Genomic DNA, 21,156 nt, shown 5'->3' on the forward strand with positions numbered 1-21,156 from the left:
CTGTGATTCCTGGATATGGCAAGGCTAGCTATCCTGTGGTTCTTGCCTGTTCATTTTTTCTCTCAACCCCATGTGGCAATTTAGAGGTGTTATGTAAATACTATCTCATGTGCCATCAAACAGGCTGACCTACTTCCTGTTTGTTATGTTGCCACAGACTTTTTCTCTGAATATGAGTTTAAAAAAAATTTTTTTTTTTAATGGCTTGGAATGGCGTCCTTACTTGGTGAAACAGATGTCTCATTATTTCAAAATTTAAATGTTGGCTGCCAGAGCCTCCTGCTTTATCTCCACCCTGTCTTTGGTACTAAAGTGCAGTGCTGGGGTGTCATGTGCTGCTTGGGGTTTCTTTCAAACTGGAGGTAATCCTGGCCACTTCTGTTCTCTAAGTCCATCTTTCAACTGAGGTTTCCAGTTCTCCATGTATAAAACATACACCATACATCTATATACCTTTTCTTTCTTTCTTTCTTCTTCTTATGTTTTATTTTCTCATACTTCTCTCTCTCTCTCTCTTTCTTTCTTTCTTTCTTTCTTTCTTTCTTTCTTTCTTTCTTTCTTTCTTTCTTTCTTTCTTTCTTTCCTTGAGATAGGCTCTTGGTGTTCAGCCCAGGCTAGCCATGATCTCAAGTGTCAGTCTTCTTAGTGCTGAGATTGTAGGTGCGTACCTTGGCATATTTCAAAAATTTCCTATTTTAATTTTGATTAAGATATATTTATGGGGACTAATGTAATTCTTTGATACTTACGTATATATAAATGATTAAAATCTAGCCTCCAAACATTGAAATACGTTTCTTCTAGCTGTTTTGAGATTCACAAGGTGCTACTGTTAGCTGTATCCACCTCACTATGTTATAAAAAGCCAACACTTTTTGATCCTAACTGGGACTCAGTCCTCTCCCTAATCATCACCCTAGTCTTTAGAAGGTACCATTCCATTCTCAACTTCTATGAGGTCAACTTCTTTAGATTCCACATGAGTGATGGATGACATATGATATTTGTCATTTTGTCTCTGACTTGTTTCACTTAACACCATCACCTGAATCTTCCTATACTGTCACCAAGAGTAGGCTTTATTGTCAATGGATGTCATCATATTTAACCACTTTAATGACCAACTCTTGCATATCAAAATAATAGAACAAGAAGAGGAAGCAGATACCAAGCTTACTAGCAGTAGCAATCAAACTGCAGTAGGAAGCAGAAAGTTATTTGGAGGTCCAGCCTAGTTACCTGCACTTTCCCTTTGTTTGTGCCAAGTAAACATGGTAGAGTGAGGAGATGGTTCTTACATGGGTTGGAACTTAGCCTTCTACCCTGCAGCCATGCTCAGGGGGTTACACACTTACCATTAATGCCATGATCTGTTTTTCCTAAGTGTTTTTGAGATGTGCCAAGCTTTCCAGCAGCTGGAGAAGCCCTCGGAAGCTGTGGAGATGCTGCACAGAGTGGAGATGATGGCTCTGCGTGTGCTCATCATCTTTGCAGGTGGGATGCTTATGTAAGAAGCACTTATAATTGTTCTGTCCCAGTTATCACAGCTTGGATGTCAAAGAAATGGAGGGATTGACTCTGAGTTTCTTTTAAAAACAGAGCATAGGTTTCTCAGCCTAGCTATTAGGTCCAGAGAGGTCTGCCCCACCCTTCCCAACATTAGTGACCCCTGCTGTAGCCAAGCTGGGTAGCTCTTTCAAATCCTGTGCTTGACTCTCTGGTATCTTTCCTTCCTCTGTCTTCTCAAAGGTAACTCCAGCCATATTCTGTGGCTGAGAGTTGGGGGTATCTCAGATATGACTGCAAGCTCCCCTTGGGTTCAAGAGCCATATGACATTGTCAACCAAAGGCAACAGTTTGTGCTTTTATTTCTTTTGTCTCTCCCTCCCGTGAGAGTCACTGTTTCTTTCAGGCAGAAACCATGATGTAATCATTCATTGGATGTGTTATTTGCATGGAAGTTGTGGTCCCTTAGTTCTGTGTGGTCTGTGTAGGGACCTGAATTTACATAGCCTTGGCACTTACTACCTTTTCATTTCAGGTCCTTTCTTTTTTTCCTCAGTAGTTTGAACCCACAGTGAGAGCAGCATTAATCTCAATAGTGCTCAATACTATGACTAAATTAGTTCATACTAATTAAGATGAATTTGAACTAATGAATCACATACTTGCCAGACTCATGGTGGCATATTTACTGTTGATGCTGTCATTGAAGGATAGTACCATTGGTTGCCCCATAAAGTGAACACATTATTTTAGAAATTTCTCCAACAGATAGGCATACGTTTGTAAGCACTTCTGACTTCACATTGCTGTTTAAATAATTCCATGTGTGCACATGTAGCTGGCTTTCTATGGCCCATCTCCTCTAGAAGTAAGAGGAGCAGAGGACTCTGTGCCAGCTGGTGGTAGTGGATGATGACAAAATGATCAAAGAAGTGGAGATAGAGGAGAAATGGGTAAGTCTAGCATGAGGCTGAGATGACCAAGAGAAAAGAGAGAGAAGCAGTTAACTTTAACCCTTGGTCCTGTGAGCTCTCCCATAGCTGGCCCTGTCACCGCTGCTCCTTCTCCCAGGTCATGTGCACACCCTTCTGCCTCCCCTGATTTATTAATAGATTCTTACTATTAGTTGGGTTGCTTTTCTACTCTATTGTCACCCTTTAATCAAATGCTGTTTTTCCCGCTGGTTTCTTTGGCCTTTTCCATCTAGGGTCACATAGCAGACCAAGCTCTTGCCTCCCGGCTTGACACCTCATTATGAGCTTAATAATTACTATATGTTGAATTTTAATTAATTAACTAATTAATTTTTGGAGACAAGAGTTTCTCTGTATATCCCATCTGGCTTCAAATGCACAATCCTCCCTTTTTAGCTCCCCAAATGCTTGATTACAATTTTGTACCGTGAAGTTCAGCCTGTGTGCTGTTGTGAGGGCTGTGTGAATAGAACCTAAGATGCTGGCCAGGCATTCTCTCACTGAATGAGTGGGCTAATGTGAGATAGATGATGTAGCTGAAGGCTAAAACTGTCATGTAGAAGAGATTTACACTTCTACCTATAGACCTACATGCTTATTTCCAGCTGGAGCTCTCTATGAACATGTACTGTATTGCCAAACACTAAGTATTACATATGGGAGCACACAGCATGTTGCTCAATAAAACTCTCACCATGAGGAGACATGCTTAGGGACATTAAATCAAATCTCTTCCTGCTTCTTCTTTTTCTGGCATGCAAAATTCAGCCATGTTTGAAGATGCAATTATTTTGACATTTCAGAGTTGGATAAAGTTGTGAATTTTCAATGAATGAAACACTAGTCAGTACCTAGATGCCTATGTATCTTTCCATTCTCTATCTGAGGTGCTAAATTAACAATATTCATGAAATGACATTAGAAAATTAATTTTTAGTTTTTATATTTCACTCAGGCATAGCCTAACCCTCACTTTCCTCATTAAAGCAGAGTCTATTCTGTCAAGTAGGAGATCAGAGTGGAGCCAGGGATTCTCAGTGAATTAGGTGCAATGGGTCTGGACAGGCAGATAGTTCATCCGTCACACAAGAAACCTAGCCATTCTGGTTGTCAGTGTCATTGCTGACACAGAGCTAGGTTCAGTGTCTTTTTCTTTTTTAATTCTTTCTGGTGTTAAATGTGACACTAGGGATCATATCAGAGCCTGCTGAGTTAATGGAGAAAGAAATAAACTGTCGTTGGGTGTCCATGTCAGTGCTCTTGTGTCACCCATTAATGAACTGGGGAACAGAGGACACCAGACAGGCTAGCAATGAAGAGTTCAAGGTCAGAGGTGGAAAAAGGGCTGAGTAGGTAAGGTACCTGTGGTACAAACAGGCCCTGAGCTGAGACTTCCCTCACTTCTTTGAAAGCTGGCTGTGATGATCCATCCTTGAAATCCTGCTGTGGGGAGGAGGCAGAGGCAGGTGGATCTCCCGAGCTTCTGGGAGTAATTAGTCAACCAGCTAGCTCCAAGTTCAGTAAAAGCCATTGTCTCAGGGGGAAAAGAAGATGGAGAATGGATTAAAAACAGACCCAACATCTTCCTGGCCTCCATGTAGACCAGCACACACAGGAACAGCAATACATACATGCATGTATACAGAAAGACAGAGACACACAGAGACAGAGGCATATGTATGTATGTATGTATGTATGTATGTATGTATGTATGTATGTGTATATATATATATATAGAGAGAGAGAGAGATGGAGAGAGAGAGACAGAGAGAGAGATACAGAGAGAGAGAGAGAGAGAGAGAGAGAGAGAGAGAGAGAGAGAGAGAGAGAGAGAGAGAGAGAATATGAATTCAAGATCAGAGTCTCTCTCCAGGTAAGGAGATAGATAAAGACGATAGAGCTTGGGAAACAGTATAGAGATGTAGAGATAGGTAACAGACTCGCAAATCCAGGGCAGATATCTAACAAGCCTTCAGGGTCAGACGAGGTACAAGCTCAGGCAGAAGGGAGTGGAGTGAAGGTTTAAAGAAAAAAAGAGAGGTGGAAGAAAAGGGCGCCCTGGAGGGCAGAGGGTCCAGGCACAAGCTAGGTTGTTGCTAGAGTCAAGACTGTTAGATGCTATTGTGGTGATGCCTAGAGGGTTGGCTGTAAAACAGGGGACAGAAATAGGTCAGGTAGCCAGAGGCCTGGCACCTCTACTCATAATAAGCACACTGTCACAATCTAACCTTGAAGAAATGGAAGGCAAGGATACTCCCAAGCCCACGTCATCATAGAAGATAACCAAGGATCACACAACTCCCCTAATTCCCTTCCCCTCTTTTTCATTTTCTTCTTTTTTTTTATTTTCTTGTGTTGGGAAGACAATGTCTATATGGTTTAAGCTGGCCCTAAATTTGTGATCATCCTGCTTCAGCCTCCTAGATGCTGGGAGTGCAGGTGTGCACCACCACACTGGGATAGAGTAGAGCCTATCCAGTTTGTATTTCCTCTCTTGGTATACTGCCCAGACTTTGTTTTTTTTTTTTTTAATATTTGTAAGGATTGGTATTTCTAATATTTGAAAAATTAGTGTTTAGTTGTTCATACAAACATACTTTGTTTTCTGTGGAGACCCAGAATCCAGAATTCAGTTAGCCATGTGCTGAATGCCAAGTCTACCTGAAAGCAGAGGTGACATTCTGGCAGTGGGAAGTGCGTAGGGAGATGAGCTCACAGGGCCCTAGTTAGCCATGCAAAGAAAGGAAAGGACTATGGCTGGATTCTCAGAGGTTGCTAGCCAGAGAGGAGGCAGAAGTACCCTGTAGAAGCACAGGGTGGGGATGGGAGCACAGGGAACACAGAGTCTGAGTACACAGCAGGTAGAGATGGCCAGTGGCCAGAGAAGAACCTGGGGGCACAGGTTCCTGTCCAGATTTCTGTAACTGACCAGCTCTTTTTGGTCTCAAGGCAGAAGATATGGTGAGGGAAGGGGGATGTGGTCAGGAGCTGCCAGGAGTCTGGTTGCCTCCTGGGTGTGAGCAGGTGGGCTACTGGATGGAGACCCAGAATCTAGAGATACATAGATATTAAAAAGCAAAGTGTTTTTTTAAAAAAGGGCAATTTCATTCTTACCTGCCTATGCATCTTGATGATTTAAGAAATGTTTAGGAATTTGGATCATTTTGAATCTTTGAAGGACAATTTTCTGAGATTGGGCTGGTCAAGAGAGAATTGTTTATTAATTTCTTCTGTTCCTCCTGACAGAAAACCCTTCCTTGACGAAGGACATTCTGTGTGCTACCCTGAGTTGCAGGCGAGGTGGGATGAGGCACCTTATCTTATCTGCTGTGCAAGGAATCACGTTGATACATCACCACTATCAGGTTTGTCTTGTTTCATGTTTCAGACCATTTTTACGTTCATCACGGTTGGCCCAGGCAAGGCAGTGGTATCTGCTCAGGCAAGGTAGTGTGGTTACTCTGTGGTGTGGTCATGATGGAAGTGAGGCCTGCAGACCTCACAGTATGCAGAGCTTTGGCTGGTGCTCAGCTATGAGAATTGCTTGTTAAAGTCTGAGGGATTTCACAAGTAGTAGTTAAACATTTGCATCGTTAAAACTCAAATTATAGACGCGTATGATTGAATAAATGATGTTAAAATCAAAAGTAACAAATAGTCAGAACATGGAACTTCTTAGTTTTGATACATTTTACTGCCTGTGTCTTAAGACCATTTGCATTCATGTCACATACATGATGCTGCTTTGCTGCTGTGTGCTTGCTACTGAGTAGGGCTTGCTAGCTCTGTGTACAAAGACACATCATGCTTGCCGGGAGTAGGGTGTTTAAACCATGGGAATGGGCAAGTGCTCACAAACAGATTTTCTGTCTATTTGTCTGTTCATCCATTTATTATGTATCTATGTATCTATCTTATATGTATCTCCATCCATCTCATCTATTATGTGTCTACATATTCATCCATCTACCCATCTGTCCCTCTGTCATCCATCCACTCACCTACCCATACATTGATCCATCCACCAATTCATTGTCTGTCATCTATGTTTTGGAAAGGTAGTTTTTTATTTCTTTATTTTTATTAGCACATATTAATCATTTATAACAATGAATTTCATTATGACATTTCATACATGTATATAATATACTTTATTATATTCACCCCACTACCCTCCCCTCTCTTGACTCCCTCCCACTCCCACTGTGAATCATTTTTATTTAATTTTTATACAGTGTATTTTGATAATATTCTTTTCTTCCTTCCTTCCTTCCTTCCTTTCTTTCTCTGGTTTTTTTTTTTTTTTTTTTTTTCCGAGACAGGATTTCTCTCTGTAGCTTGGCTGTTCTGGACTCACTTTGTAGACCAGGCTGGCCTTGAACTCACAGCGATCCACCTGCCTCTGTCTCCTAAGTGCTGCAATTAAAGGCATATGCCACCAGTGCCTGCCTTAATAATATTCTTTTCTATCTTCTAATTCCTTCCAGATCCTTCCTACCTCCCTACCCAACCAATTTCATTTTCTTTCTATCTCTTATGCCTCCATCACCCCTTTTAAAATAAAAAATCTAAACAACGCAAAACCACAACTACTTGTGGATATGGGTCCTACCCTGAAGTGTGGTTGAGATAGTCTGTGGCACTCTGTTGGAGAAAACTGATTTTCCCTTTTCCAGCATGCATCAATTGCTTGGTTTTCGGTAGGACTTTATATTCACTTCCCCTTTCAGTGCTGGAATTTTGTCTGGTTTGAACTTGTGCATGTCTTATGCATTCTGTCACAGCCTTTGTGAGTTCATATGTACACCAGCTCTCTTATGTCTGGAAGATGCTATTTCCTTGGAGTACATGAGATCTTGTTGAATTAATGGCCAAAGCAGTCCCATAAGCCAGCATCTTCTTCTCTGAAAAGCCATCGCCTTGGCAAGATAGTTTTTATGTATCTGCGGGCCCTTGTGGGCTTAAGTAACTGAGAACACTGGCAAACACCAAAGACTGACATCTGATGGAGCTCCATATGGCAGTTTCCTTTCTTACTAATATTCATGTACAAATATTCATGAATCCTACTCAGGGGTCTACCTTATACTGAATTAGAGTATGATTTTTATATGGAGTCCATCCATAGAAATTAAAGGCCAGGAGGTCCACAGACAGGACCAGAGTCCTTGAGAAGCTGGAACAATGGTGGTGTTTCTCCAGCGATAAGGTTCTTGAGTTTTATTTAGGGACAGTGCTGAGTGTTTACTGTTTTTGTGGTAAAGTGACACTTTCCAGTCAGAAGGTCAGGGGGTGTTGGATTTTCCTGCGAATCAGAGAGATGAGGCTGATAAAGACCATTCATAGCTGGCCCAACCCCAGTGATGTGGTGAAGCCTACAAGACCGCTCTTCTGAGGAAGCATGAGAAAGGCCTGGGAACTGTGCGTCTGGACCTATGTTTAATGTGTGAGTCCTTAGCTTCTGGAGAGAAATGTGTGTGAAAGAGAAGCCCCGAGGAACTCACCAGATAGCTGCCCTGGCAGCCCTTTGTGTGTGTGTGTGTGTGTGTGTGTGTGTGTGTGTGTGTGTGTGTGTGTGTGTGTGTGTGTGTGTGTTGGTTTATTTAGACAGCTACTTTCTGATTTTCCGGCTGTGGATGTCCTTGTCTAATAAAGATGACATGTCTATAATATGAAAATCCCCAATACAACATATTCCAAAATCTAAAACTTTGGGTACAAACATGACAGCACACATGAAAACACACCCACGGCAGCCCACACTCAAAATACAGGTGCACTAAAGTACTGTGTGGGATGCCTTTAGACTGTGTGTATAGAGTCCAGTTAGAGTAGGTTCCTAGCCCTAAGATGCCTCATAATGTGTATTCAGATATTCTGATATCCAGAAAGGAAAAACTTCAGACCTCAAACATTTTATTTAGATAAGGCAAATTCAGGTGCATTTCATGTGGAAAACAAACAAACAAACAAAAAACCAAACCATAACAAAACCCTTGAATGTTTGAGTGCTGAGAGATTTATGATTAAAACAAAACAAAACGAAACAAACAAACAAACAAACAAAACCAGGCAACATCATCTAGATTTTGAAACAACTGACTCCAAGACAGCATTCATAGTTCTAATCAATGTGTGCTCATTAGTAACTCTGACTGGGGCATCTTAGCTTCCACACAGAGCAGAAGCCACTGCTTTGATGATGAAAACACACAATTGTTTATGTCAGGAGGAAAAACATGTCTTTGTTTGGTTTCTGTTGCTGTGATAAACACTGTGACCAAAAGCAACTCAGGGGAAGAAACAGTTTATTTGGCTTTCACATTACAATTTATCATAAGGGGAAACTGAGGAAGGAGCTTGAGGCAGAAACCATATGGTGAAGCTGCTTCCTGCTCTGCTTTATCCTGCACTGCTCTAGGTCATGTCAGCTAGCTCTCTTCCAAAGCCTTGGCCTGTGGATGGTTCCATTTGCAGTGGGCTAAGCCATCCTATGTCAATCAGCAATGAAGAAAATGCTTCAGAGACATGCCCACAGGCAAGTCTGATGAGAAAAAGTCCTCAGTTGGGGTTCCCTCATGGTACGAATATCAAATTGACAACCTTGGTCTGAGGGCATTTGATGTGTGAATCTTTCAGGAATGTAAATCTTATCCAGGTGATGTCATGGGGTTTCTCTGTGTCAGGCTGAGGTAGGCAAAGGTGCTATGTTAGCTATCTGATGTCTTAAGTATTCCACTGTGTGGTTTGCTTAGGACCAGCATGGGACGCCACTCATTGGTCCAGATGAGGAAAACTCAGAGTGGCAACTCTAATACACTGTGTTCCCAGCAGGAGAAAGTAACTGCCTTGGGATCACTAGGAACCTGAAATTAGGTTTCAAAAAGACATCAGTGCCCACAGAGTGACACTTCTGGGTTGACCAGAATCAGAGAATGTGGCTGGAATGCTAGGTTGGCTTGGGGGCTTCTAAATACATCCTCATGCCTAGTCCTTTGGATCCAGTGGTGTCAACTCATCCGCCTTTCACCTGAGGGATGCATGCCCACTTCACTCATAGAATGAGGGCTGATGTGCTGCCTTTTACATGTAGTGGTTCTACATGATCTCAAGGCTGCAGGCTAACAGGGTCAAGTGTCAGTCTTTGTGTTAGATACTTCTTAACTACAGGCTGGTCTGTCTATGCTCAAGGATATTGGAATTTTTCTTTTATCAATTCCTGCTCCTGGAAAGGGTGGTGAACTTTATTTCTCTGTAATTCTTTCTATGTGAAAGTTATTATTTTGTTAAATATATGAATAAAATTAGCAGTAGGAGTGCTATATATGCATCAGAATAGTGATGACCTGGGAGTTCTGGGAGGGAGCATACCATGGGCAGAGGCTCCAAGAGATGAGGTGAGCTCTGCTGTGCTCTCAGAAGTGGGTTGGCAGGTAAGCCAATGCTCACTGTACTTACTGTGATTGTCGCAGCACAGGGTGCTGTAAGGAAAGACCTCTATGGAGGGAGAGGAGCACCAGGTCTGAGAAACATCTAGGTGATAGTCTCACTCACAGGATCAGAAAAAGCGCATCGTATGAAAGGGGCATGCTAGAAATGATAGGTGCAGCCTCCCCATCTCAGTCTTGCAGGAGCCTGCCTGCCTGACAATTGCCACCATCCATTTCCTTCCTGCTTGCATGGGGACATTCAGGAAGTAGATGGGTCTATGCATCCCTTTGTAGAGCAATGCAGGGTGAGGATATGGCAACAGTGGAAATCTACGTGTGTGTGTGTGTGTGTGTGTGTGTGTGTGTGTGTGTGTGTGTGTGTGTTTTGAGTGTCCTTTCTTACTCCAGCAGAAGTTTGCTCTTTAAAAATTAAAAAAATAATGGATTCACATTACATCCCAATTGTTACTCCCTCACTTATATCTTCATGTTGCCCTGTCCCTCAATTTTTCACCCTTTTCCTCTCCTCTAGACCTGTGACAGAAGGGGACCTCCTCCCCCACATATGATCACAGTTTATCAGGTCTCATCTGGATAGCATGCTTTCCCTTCCTCAGAGTGCCACCAGGCCTCCCACCAAGGGGAAGTGGTCAAATGGGGGCGCCAGAGTTAATTTAAGCGGCACTCCCCACTCTGCACCACTGTGGAGAATAAGCTGTTCACTGACTATATCTGAATAGGGTGTGTAGGTTTACTGCGTGCATTATCCTTGGTTGGTACAGGAGTTTTTTTAGGCCCCCTGGGTCCAGATCTGCCAGCCTTGATGGTCTTCTTGTGGGGCTCCAGGACTTTCTGGGTTCTTCTATCTCCCCATTCTTCCATACCCCTCTCACCTGGAGAGTAAGTCCCAGCATCTGTCCCAATCCCCTGCTGAGTGAAGACTCTTAGAGGACGTCCATGTTGGGCTAATATCTAATTATAAGTGAGCATATACCATGTGAGTCTTTTTGGGTCTGGGTTATCTCACTCAGGATGATCATTTCTAGTTTCAGCTATTTGCCTGGAAATTTTAAGATTTCCTTGTTTTTAATAGTTGAATAGTATTCCATAGTGTAAATGTATCACAGTTTCTTTATCTGTTCTTTGAATGAGGGATATCTAGGTTGTTTCCAGATTCTGGCTATTATAAATAAGGCTGCTATGAACATAGTTAAGCAAATGTCCTTGATGTATGGTGCAATTTCTTTTTGGGTGTATGCAATGGGAGTGCAATGAAGGAGTATTTCCCTTTTCTCCACATCCTCACCAGCATGTGCTGTCACTTGAATTTTTGATCTTCGCTATTTGATTCATGACATTGGTTAGTGTCATTATTTCTCAGTTTAGCTTCTGTTTCATTGACCTATCCTTTGGTGAAAGTAGGGTGTTGAAATCTCCCACTATTAATGTGTGGGGATCATTGTGTGGCTTAAGCTTTGTTAATGGTTTTTTTTTTTTAATTTTTATTTTACAAATGTGGATGCCCTTGTATTTGGGGCATAGATGTTCAGAATAATGATGTCTTCTTGGTTGAATTTTCCTTTGATGAGTATGAATTGCCATTCCTCATCTCTTTTGATGAGTTTTGGTTGAAAGTCCATTTTATTAGATATTAGAATGGCTACCCCAGCTTGCTTCTTGTGTCCATTTGCTTGGAAGACTTTTTTCCAGCCTTGAGGTAATGGTTATCTTTGCAGCTGAGTTCCGTTTCTTGAATGCAGCAGAACATTGGGTCTTGTTTATGCATCTATTTGTTAGTTTGTGTGTTCTAATTGGAGAGTTGAGACCATTGATGTTGAGAAAGATTAATGACCAGTGACTGGTAAGTCCTTTGATTTTGATGTTGGTTGTAGTAGTGTATTTGTGTGTTTGTCTGGGTTTTGTTTTGCTAAAGTGAAGTTATCTATTTCCTGTGTTATCCTGGTTGTAGTTGGCCACTTTGTGTTGTAGTAACTCGATTTGTAGAGTTCAATTTGTGAATAGGTACTGTTTGAATTTGTTTTTGTCATGGAATATCTTGTTTTCTCTACTGTGGTTTTTTGAAAGTTTCACTGGTTATAGTAACTGGACTGGCATCTGTGGTCTCTTAGGGTTTGTAAGACCTCTGCCCAGGCCCTTCTGGCTTTTATGGTCTCTGATGAAAAGTCGGGTGTGATTCAGATAGGTTTGCCATTATATGTTATTTGGTCTTTTTCCCTTGCTGCTTTTAAATTGTTTTCTTTGTTCTGTACATTTTGTGTTTTTATTAATATGTGGCAGGAGGATTTTCTTTTCTGGTCTACTCTATTTGGTATTCTATAGGATTCTTGTATGTTTATATGCATCTCCTTAAATTGGGAAAATTTTCTTGTATGATTTTGTTGAAAATATTTTCTGGGCCTTGGAGCTGGGAGTTTTCTCTTTCCGTAATTCCTATTATCCTTAGATTTTATCTTTTCATGGTGTCCTGGATTTCTTGGATGTTTTGTGTCAGGAATTTTACAGATTTAACATTTTCTTTGATAGTTGAATCGAATTCTTCCATTGTATCTTTTATACCCTAGATCCTTTCCTCTATCCTTTGAATTCTTTTGGAGATGCTTACCTCTGCAGTTCCTGTTTTCTTCGCTAGGTTCTCTCTTTACAGGCTTGCCTTTATTTGTGCATTGATCATTGTTTCCATTTATCATTGATTTCCTACACCTGATTGTTTGCATTTTTCTTGATTTCTTCCAGTGATTTCTTCATTTCCTCTCTAGAGGCTTCTGTCATGGCCTCTCTAAGGTCCTCAATCTGTTTGGCTGTATCTTCCTGTATTTGTTTACAGATTTTGTTAATTTCTTCCATTATCATCTTCATTATGAAGGATTTGAGGGCATTTTCTTGTGCTTCAGTTATGTTTGGATTTCCAGGGATGATTGCTTTGGGATAATTGAATCTTGGAAATGCTATAGTATTTTGGCTTTTGTTGTTTGTGTTTTTTTACGCTGGCCTTTAGTCATCTTGGTATTTCTGATGTTGGGGGCTAGTGTCTGGTGTCCTTCACTGGGCATTGAGAGCAGTTCATAGGTGAGTGACTGTAGACTGAGACCCCTCACTTGTGGGGATCAGGGAACTCTTCCCTGGATTAGGCAGGTGACCTGGGTTCAACTCCGTGGGACTTTGCTCAATACTCTGGCTCCCCATTGGGCAAGAAAATTCTGGTGCTGGTACACTAAAACCCAAGGTTCAGTCTTAGAGAGAGTGGAGGTACAGCCTACTAGCCTGTGCTTGGCTGAGCTCTGAAGACCCTGCCTGCGCCACTGGGGTACCTGGACCTTGATTCAGCTCAAGAGAGAGTGCGTGTATAGGGCTATAACCTGCATTTGGCTGGGCTTTGGTGCATATGCCCATTTCCACCCAGGCCCTGGGGCCTTGCTTCAGTCCGTGAGAGTGCTGGTACAGTGTGTTAGCTGGTGTTTGGCTAGGCTTTGAAGAATGTGTCCAAAGCTACCTAGTCCCTAGGTCCCTCCTTGGACTGGCAGGGTGATCCCAGGTCAGATGTATGTCAGCTCAACACTCTGGGCTCCACTCTGACCCAGCAGACACAGACACTGGTGTTTTGTAGCCCACAGTTCAGTCAGGGAGAGAGTACAGGTACAGTCTGATAGTCTGTGTTTGCCTGGACTTTGGAGAGCTTGCCTGAGCTTGCTCAGGCCCTGGGGATTTCTGTGGATTGGTGGTGTGGTCTAAGGTCAGATCTACTCATTCTTCTGGGTTCTCTCCTGGGCCAGCTGATCCAGATGATGGCACATCACTCCCCACAGTTTAGTCCCAGATACAGAGTCTGAGATATAGGGTGCAGCTGCAGTTTGCAGGCAGGTATGTGTCCAGACTCTAGGGACTGTCACCTCTCCTCCATGGACCAGTTGGATGGCCCAAGACCAGATCGATCTGTGCTCTACACTGTGTGGACTCTTCTCACCAAGGGCTCTCCAGGTCTTATGGTCTGTAGCTCCCAGCCAGTCCTTAGGCTGAGTCCTACAGATCAGACACAGTGCGTGGTCAGTGCTGCCATCTTGGATGCCCTCAGAAGTGTGCTCTTGCCGTTGTTCCTGGTTGGGCGCTGTGTCGTCCTCACTGCTGATTTCTCAGGCTTCATCTTGCTCATCTAAGGGCAGGGTTTTTTTTTTATTGACTTATTTGGCTTAGTATTTCTTCTAGATTTCATATATGGTGTGGAAAATGACACAATTTATTTCTTTTAAATGGCTGGATAGTATTTTACAGCATGGGTAAGGCTTTTGTTCTTTATCAATGTATCTTTCAGGTCAATTCAGGTCAGTTTCATGTCTTACTCATTCCGAATGATGCAGCATTGAGCATGAGTGTGCAGCCGTGTCATTCATACCCGCTTTCCTTTCCATTAGGTATAGACCCAGGAGTGATGTTTGAGATTGTATAGCAGCTTTGAGGAACTCATATATTGTCCTCTTTAATGGTGGTATTACTTAACATTCCCACCAGTGATGTACAAAGGTTTTGTTTTCTCCCTGTTTTCAACATAACCATTCCTTGTCTTATAAACAATAGACAACTTAGAAGATTTGAGGAGACCCGGTTGTATTTGCGTTTCCATGATTGACAGTGCAGACCTCATACATCTGCCCTCCACTCTATGTCTTTCAACATGTTTCCAGGTCTGTGGCCATCTTTTTTGTGTTGGCATTTCCCCCTATTGAACTCTGACTGGTCAAGAGGCATTGGGAAGCAGGCTCTCGGAATCTACGTGCCTGGTATCATGGTATGGCTTGTTTTCTGTCCTCTTACAGCAGAGCATTCTTGCTCTGGTCTACTTCTGCACATGTGCAGAGGAAATGGGAATGTTCAATGATTCGGGAAGTAACCAGAGGCCTGCATTTCCCTGCAAACCAGCCTCAACCTTGAGCAGATAAATACTATGATTTCTATCACTGCTGTGTTTTCTAGGAAATTGCAAAGATGTGGACCTCACCCAATCAGCAGGACTGTGAGTGGCTCAGCGGGAGTCTTCCCACTGCTCTGAAAGGCTTCAAAAGCAAGTTGGAAAATGCTTCTACCCAAGGCTGTACGTGCCAGCCCATGGTGGGAATAGTTCAACAGCACATACACAGGTGTGCATAATACACTCTTGTGCCCTCCCCAGTATCCTCAATGCTCAGAAAGATGTGTGCCTATGTTACCTATGGCTACGTTAATTTCTCTGATACAACATGGTCTATTTGATCTATTTCCCACATCTATAAGAGGCTGTTTATCACGAATATCTTGTCATCACCCTGATGCATTTGCTGGGCTGGGCTGAGCAAGGACACACTGGAAACCCGGTGTTGAGGAAATTCACACACAGACAGTATCAGGGGACAGAGTGTGTCCATTTATCAGAGAGAGACCCCGTGTTATCCAGCCTGGTTGCTGGAACCGAGGCAAGGTTATTCATTCCAACATTGCTGCTGGTGTTTTATCTCGTCTAATTTTAGTTTTCTGTCACTTTAGGTTGACCAAAAGTCTCGAGGAGACTTGGATGTCAAAGATTCCTGTTATGACATTTCTAAGCAATTTCACAGTCACAGAGGGTATGTGGCTTCCAAACTTGCTTGATTAAAAATCACATTTAGTGTTTCAGTACAACATATTATTAAAATAAAACGTACAAAAGGAGAGTTGTGCTATCCTGGTGGAGAAGAGGAGGGCTTGGATTTGAGAGTGAGTGGGGGATGTAAGAAAGTTAGGAGGGAGGAGAGAGGGGAGAAATGATGTGATTACATTTCATTTAAAAAAAAAACCTAAGTAAAAATAAAATGCAGTATTTTATTCTAACATAGTAAAAATCCAAGAAGCAAGAGTTGTGCTGTATGTTGTCTAAAAGCAAAACAAAACAAAACCCAACATAACAAGAGGATTTTATTTACATAAACAAGAAGTGATCTCAGATTTCCCTAGAAGAGTAAGATGAAACTTAAGTTAGTATCGACTACAAGCTGGACTGCATGAGGGAAACTTCTTATTTAGGTGACAAAAATAAAGTTTTGTTTTAAATCAATAAAAATTCTGAAAATCTATTATGAACGTTCTGTTCCTTTTGTGTATTCTTCAGATGTAAAAGTAAAGGATTTGATGAAGAACGTCACCAAATTAACCAAGGACTTTCTCTCCTTTTTCCACATCTCAGAGGAAACCATCCACAGCATCTTAGAAGCCAACATTTCCCACACAAAGGTACAGGGATGGCTTTGTGCCGAGGGACCCCTCCCAGCTGCAGGTGCCCTGGCAGCCTTTCCCTGTCTCCTCCTCTCCCTTCCGTAACTGGAGAAATGAATGTCTATATAAAAGATGTAGCTGAAACCAGAGGAACACATGAGAGCAAGCAGGGAACTGGAGGATGCCAACATCTTATGACACAATGTGGGAACAATACCTTCGTTTGGGACAAAAAGGGACAACATTGTTGGCAACATTTATTTTAGTGGTTTCTTATTCTGATGCATAAAGTTCATTAAGGTTTTGTATGGTTCCACATGTGTCATAAATCTCAAGTCCCCAAACAAAGCCAGTTAAATGTAATCTACCATGATGGGGCTTACTGTATGCTCTGGTCATGTGGTATGGGTGTGACTCATAACAGATGAGCAGGCTTGGGCTTCCCTAGTATGGCTGAGAAGTGTTGGGTAAAGAATTGGGGAAAAAAAAAGGAGTGGTTTATGCAATCCTAGCACTTGGGGAGACAGAGGCGGGCAGATCTTGTGAGTTCGAGGCCAGCCTTATCTACAAAGGAAATTCAGGGCAGCCATGGCTACACAGAGAAATCTTGTCTCAAACAAACAAACAAACAAACAAACAATCAGAGAGAAAGAGAGAGGGAGAGGGACAGGGAGGGGGCTGGGAGAGGGTGAGGAAGGGGGAGAGGGGGGGCCTTATGTTACTTATCTCTTAACTTGTTGAAATGGTGCTAGGGGTATTGCTTATCAGAAGAGAGGGGAGCAAATGGCCCCCATGTTGGCTATAGCAAACGCTTTCAGTTTTCTTAGACAATCTTTTGTACCTTTAGGGGACACGGTTGCCTTCCTCTGTAGAGAGTCAAGAAAGCAGCTTATGCATGAATGCTTCAATTGACAATCACTAAGGCTCTGATATAAATTTAATTTCATGTTAATTCTGACTAATTGGGGCTCAGTGCAAGCTTAGTAAGTAGACTCATTAACAGTCAATCTAAATTAAGTATGAAATAGATGAAAAGCCAGGGATCTGAAGTGCAAACTATAGCATCACAAATTTACTCATCACAAGAAAGGCAGTATCCATTTTCAATAAAAAGGATCAATTGCACCTCATTAGATACCACATGCCTGTGGGAATGTGGGGCTAAGGAGGGAAGAGAGCTCGGCAGAGTGGAGCTGTGCGAACATCTCTCCAACTAGGCAACCTTCAGGGGAGATAGCGACTGCACTGTGGAACCTCTCACAAGAATCTGGAGCAGTGGCTTGAAAACTTGAGCAAGGCAGCCTGAATAGAAGCATTGCTGACAAACTCATTGCTTTCAAGGTCCACAGCTTAAGTTCCAGTTTGGTTTGAGCAGAGATTTTGGCTTTGCTGCCTGCTTAGAAGCAAGCAGCCACCAGGTGTCGCTGAGGTTCTATGGTGAGAGGGGCTGCCCAGTGAGCTGGTGGGTTATGCAGTGACAATTACAGCACAGATGCTTTTGGGGAGTTCCCCCCCCCAGCCACCCCCGATCTGTGTGCATTTCTCTGCATGCCTGTAAACCACTGTGGTCACCTAAGTAGATGGTCTTTGGATGGAGACTAAGCAAATGCATTCTGACTGTTCAAACAGCCGAGACTATTCACTTTATTGTGTGTACATATATACCCAACACACATATCCACAGCCGCTTGGGGGATGGCACTTTGGGCCCTGTTTTCTCTTAGAGTATCAAGATGATGTCCATTTCCTGTTTGCACTCCCATCTCCTTTTGTTTGTCTCTGGTTTTCTTTCCCAGAGTATTATTAGTCAGTTTACACATATATCACATCGGACAAATTCCAAACTGTGGGTGCCCTACAAGATACGTTTTGGAGTGCTGGTCCCTTGGGAAGTTTCAGAAACCTTTGCTTGCTCTTCCTGTTGTCCACTCAAGATCTTCCCATGCATCAAACACGGTTCTTAGCTGCGGCTCACCAAAGGCATTGCTCTATGGAGCCAACCTTCTATGAGGATGGCTCATTAAACATGCAATGCTGACAGTGTAAAGAAGACAATAAGAAGTCCCGTGACACACATGCAACACTGTGATGGGGACAGGCAGTCATAGGAAGCCTGCCTGAGCAGGGGCCATTGGAGCTGGAGCTGGGAGACTGAGCCATCGCCGTGGAGATACTGAAATGCTGAAGAAGGCAAGGGCAGGCTGGTGGGTCTGGCTGCTTTCCTTCCTTGCCAGGGTTCACGTGGACAGTTCCTCTCTTTCTGGATTCCTTTCTTGAGCCTCAGCATCATCTCATCAAAACCCAACATCTCCCACTCTTGAGATGAGCTGGATCCTGAAGTTTATCTAGCCCGATGAGCTTCATCCCCTTCTGCCTTCTCCTGGGCGATATCTGCCCATTGCTCATTTCAGTGCTCTAGAGCAGCATGTCCCAGTGTGCAGGGAGCCCAGTGACACCTTTCCACTGTGAGGTGGATCTGTTCAGCAGTGTGGAAACACAGAAGGAATTGAGTAGCTCTTCTCCCTTTTTCCTTGCTCCTCCCTCTCCCTCTTTGTCCTCTTCCCCTCTTTTCTCCCATACCCTGGCTGTCTTATACATAAATGTCCTTTTCAATTTAATGATTCTATCCAATTTCTATTCTCATTTGCTTGAAGTACCCTAGTGAAAGGTGCACTTTGGCTGATCATTGCAAATATACCCTAAGGAGCATTACCGAACACCGTATACCTACCGCCTGCTTCTCAGAGCCTCCCGTTTGCAATTCTCCCAAGCAACCTTTGGAGGCGTTGGGTCTTCTTATTAGTATTGTGAGAACATGAACACTTTTACGTGGAGTTTTTAGATGGAAATCCAGTATCTTTCAAGTCATAGAGTGTGAGCTTGGATCAGACCCCTCTAACATTGGCTTCACCACTGACTTCAAGCAGGACCTCAGTACTAGACTGAGTCCCACAGCTGTCTGCTGCTCTCTCCTGTTCCTCTCTTCTATTTGGTTCTTTACCATGTCAGTAGCTCTGAGCTCAGCCCTAGCCCCAGAGCAGAGCAATGTTCACTAAAGTATGTGGGGTCAGTTTTCCCCATTTGATCGGATTTTGCTTTCTTGGCATTCAAACCTCAAATCAACATAGTTACTGTTCTCATAGATCATGGCGACTGCATTGCTATCAGTATTTCCTTGCTGCTAACACAAAGAGCGAGCGCAGAGCTCCTCCCAGCCTGCTCACATTTTATCTCTACCTCAGTGTATACAAATAGGAACTTGATAACTGGCAGAGCCACACACACCCTCATACCTGCCCTCAACCGATGGCCCCCCGTCTGTGTGCAGCTCTTGCTGAAAGTGCTTATTGGCTCTCGTGGGGAATCATTACTAGTTCTAAATCAAGAAAATGCCCACGTGGATGAGATGTATGCCACGTGTGGGGAAACAACTCCCCAGGTTCCTGTTTTCCCTGTAGATTTCCAAGTCAAACACGGATACATAGGAAATACACGAAAAGCACAGCATGGTTATCTCTGAGAGCTCAAGGTATGGACATGAGCCAAGCCTGAGTTGCCTGTGGCACTCTGAATGGAAACAGTTCATGCCTCTAACCGAGCAACAGTGTTTCCTTAGCTTTATAGTCCTCATCTGTGCTACTTGATGCAGGCATCTTTCCAATAAAAACAAACAAACCAAACCAAACAAAAACCCCCCAAAAGGAAAAACAGTCATGATAATATTTTAAAAGGATAAATAGTAAAAATGTAAAGTCACAAAAGGAGTGTCAACAAATCAACTGGGTGGCACCCTTTGGTGGTGCTGTGAGGCTCAAAGTAGGAGCGTTTTTATTTGGTTAGTGAGAAGCCAAAAATTTCAGGATGAGCAGTTTTACCCTCAAACAAATTCTAAGAAATAACCCTAACCTCTAAGATCTGGCACCACTGAGTGACACATTGGAAAGAGGAGGGACAGAGGCTCTCAGAAGTGTGGGAGGACTTTCATGGGGAGACACAGAGCTGGGAGCAGCTCCTTTGGAGTTGTGGGCTTATGTTTGCATGTGTCCCCTTCCCAGCCAAGTTCTATCCTGAAGCCAGCTTTGTTCCAGGCATCTCTTCTCTCTAGCTCCCCAGTGCCATGGCTCTGTTTACATAGACGCTGGCATCCAAACGCTATTCTTCTTGTTTCCACAGCAAATGCTTTGTCCGGCTAGCCATCTCTTCAGCTCCTAAATCCAGGTTTTTCTTAGTTTGTAGATGAATTTCTTCCCCACCCCCACTGTGTGTGTGTGTGTGTGTGTGTGTGTGTGTGTGTGTGAGTGTGTGTGTGTGAGTGTGTGCGTGTGAGTGTGTGTGTGTGAGTGTGTGTGTATATGTGTTAATTTTAGTATCTCAGGGGATCCCTGACTGATATACTGTATTGTCTCTTAATGACTCTGTAGCACACGGAAGCACCCAATATGCCCTCTTTGACTACAAGTCTAATTTGACACTATCTTTTCTTGTTAGGGTTCACACAATGGGCCTCAGTTGGCCAGGACATTTCAGAGCAGTTTATGTTAGCTATAAACATGCAGTAAGGTGTCTAGTCACTCATGTTTTATTTTCTTTGTAATTTATTATAAGGTCAGTCAGTAACTGAAAGATTAGCCCCACCGAAGGGGCACCTAGTCCTTGAGTGTCATGGAATACGAATGGAGTATAAACAGACTCTGTCTTCAGTGCCTTCTTAAGAGTTTATGTGCTTTTATTTTTGTAAGCAAACTATGAAAGGCTTGGAAATCTCTATTTCAATATAGAAGTAAGAGAGGAAAAAAAAAAAAAAACAACAAAACACTAGTTTCCTACATGTTAACAGTGAAAAGGGAAAGACCTAGCAAACTGAAAGCAAAGAGCAGTGAAACAGCATTGACAGACAAGTGCCAAGTGCTGGGGACCAGGCCACCTCAGGGGCGCTGGCAGAGCTGGGGAGTGCCCCATGGAGCCCTGCTGAGAATGGTTCTGCATCAGGCCTATCAAGCAAAGGGAAG

At 43.0% G+C, this 21,156-nt stretch overlaps 1 protein-coding gene across 1 annotated transcript in view; it reads left to right on the forward strand.

Moving 5' to 3' along the window:
* The window catches only part of Abca13 (ATP binding cassette subfamily A member 13), a 403,635-nt gene that overhangs the window by 74,660 nt on the left and 307,819 nt on the right, over nt 1–21,156 (forward strand). Inside the window, exons 18-22 of the mRNA XM_051164717.1 lie at nt 1,385–1,494; nt 5,727–5,845; nt 14,897–15,060; nt 15,443–15,522; nt 16,044–16,165. Of these exons, the coding sequence (XP_051020674.1) occupies nt 1,385–1,494; nt 5,727–5,845; nt 14,897–15,060; nt 15,443–15,522; nt 16,044–16,165 (595 nt within the window). The remainder of the gene's footprint in view (nt 1–1,384; nt 1,495–5,726; nt 5,846–14,896; nt 15,061–15,442; nt 15,523–16,043; nt 16,166–21,156) is intronic.

The sequence above is a fragment of the Acomys russatus genome, chromosome 22 (genome assembly GCF_903995435.1).
Source record: "Acomys russatus chromosome 22, mAcoRus1.1, whole genome shotgun sequence".
NCBI lineage: Eukaryota > Metazoa > Chordata > Mammalia > Rodentia > Muridae > Acomys > Acomys russatus.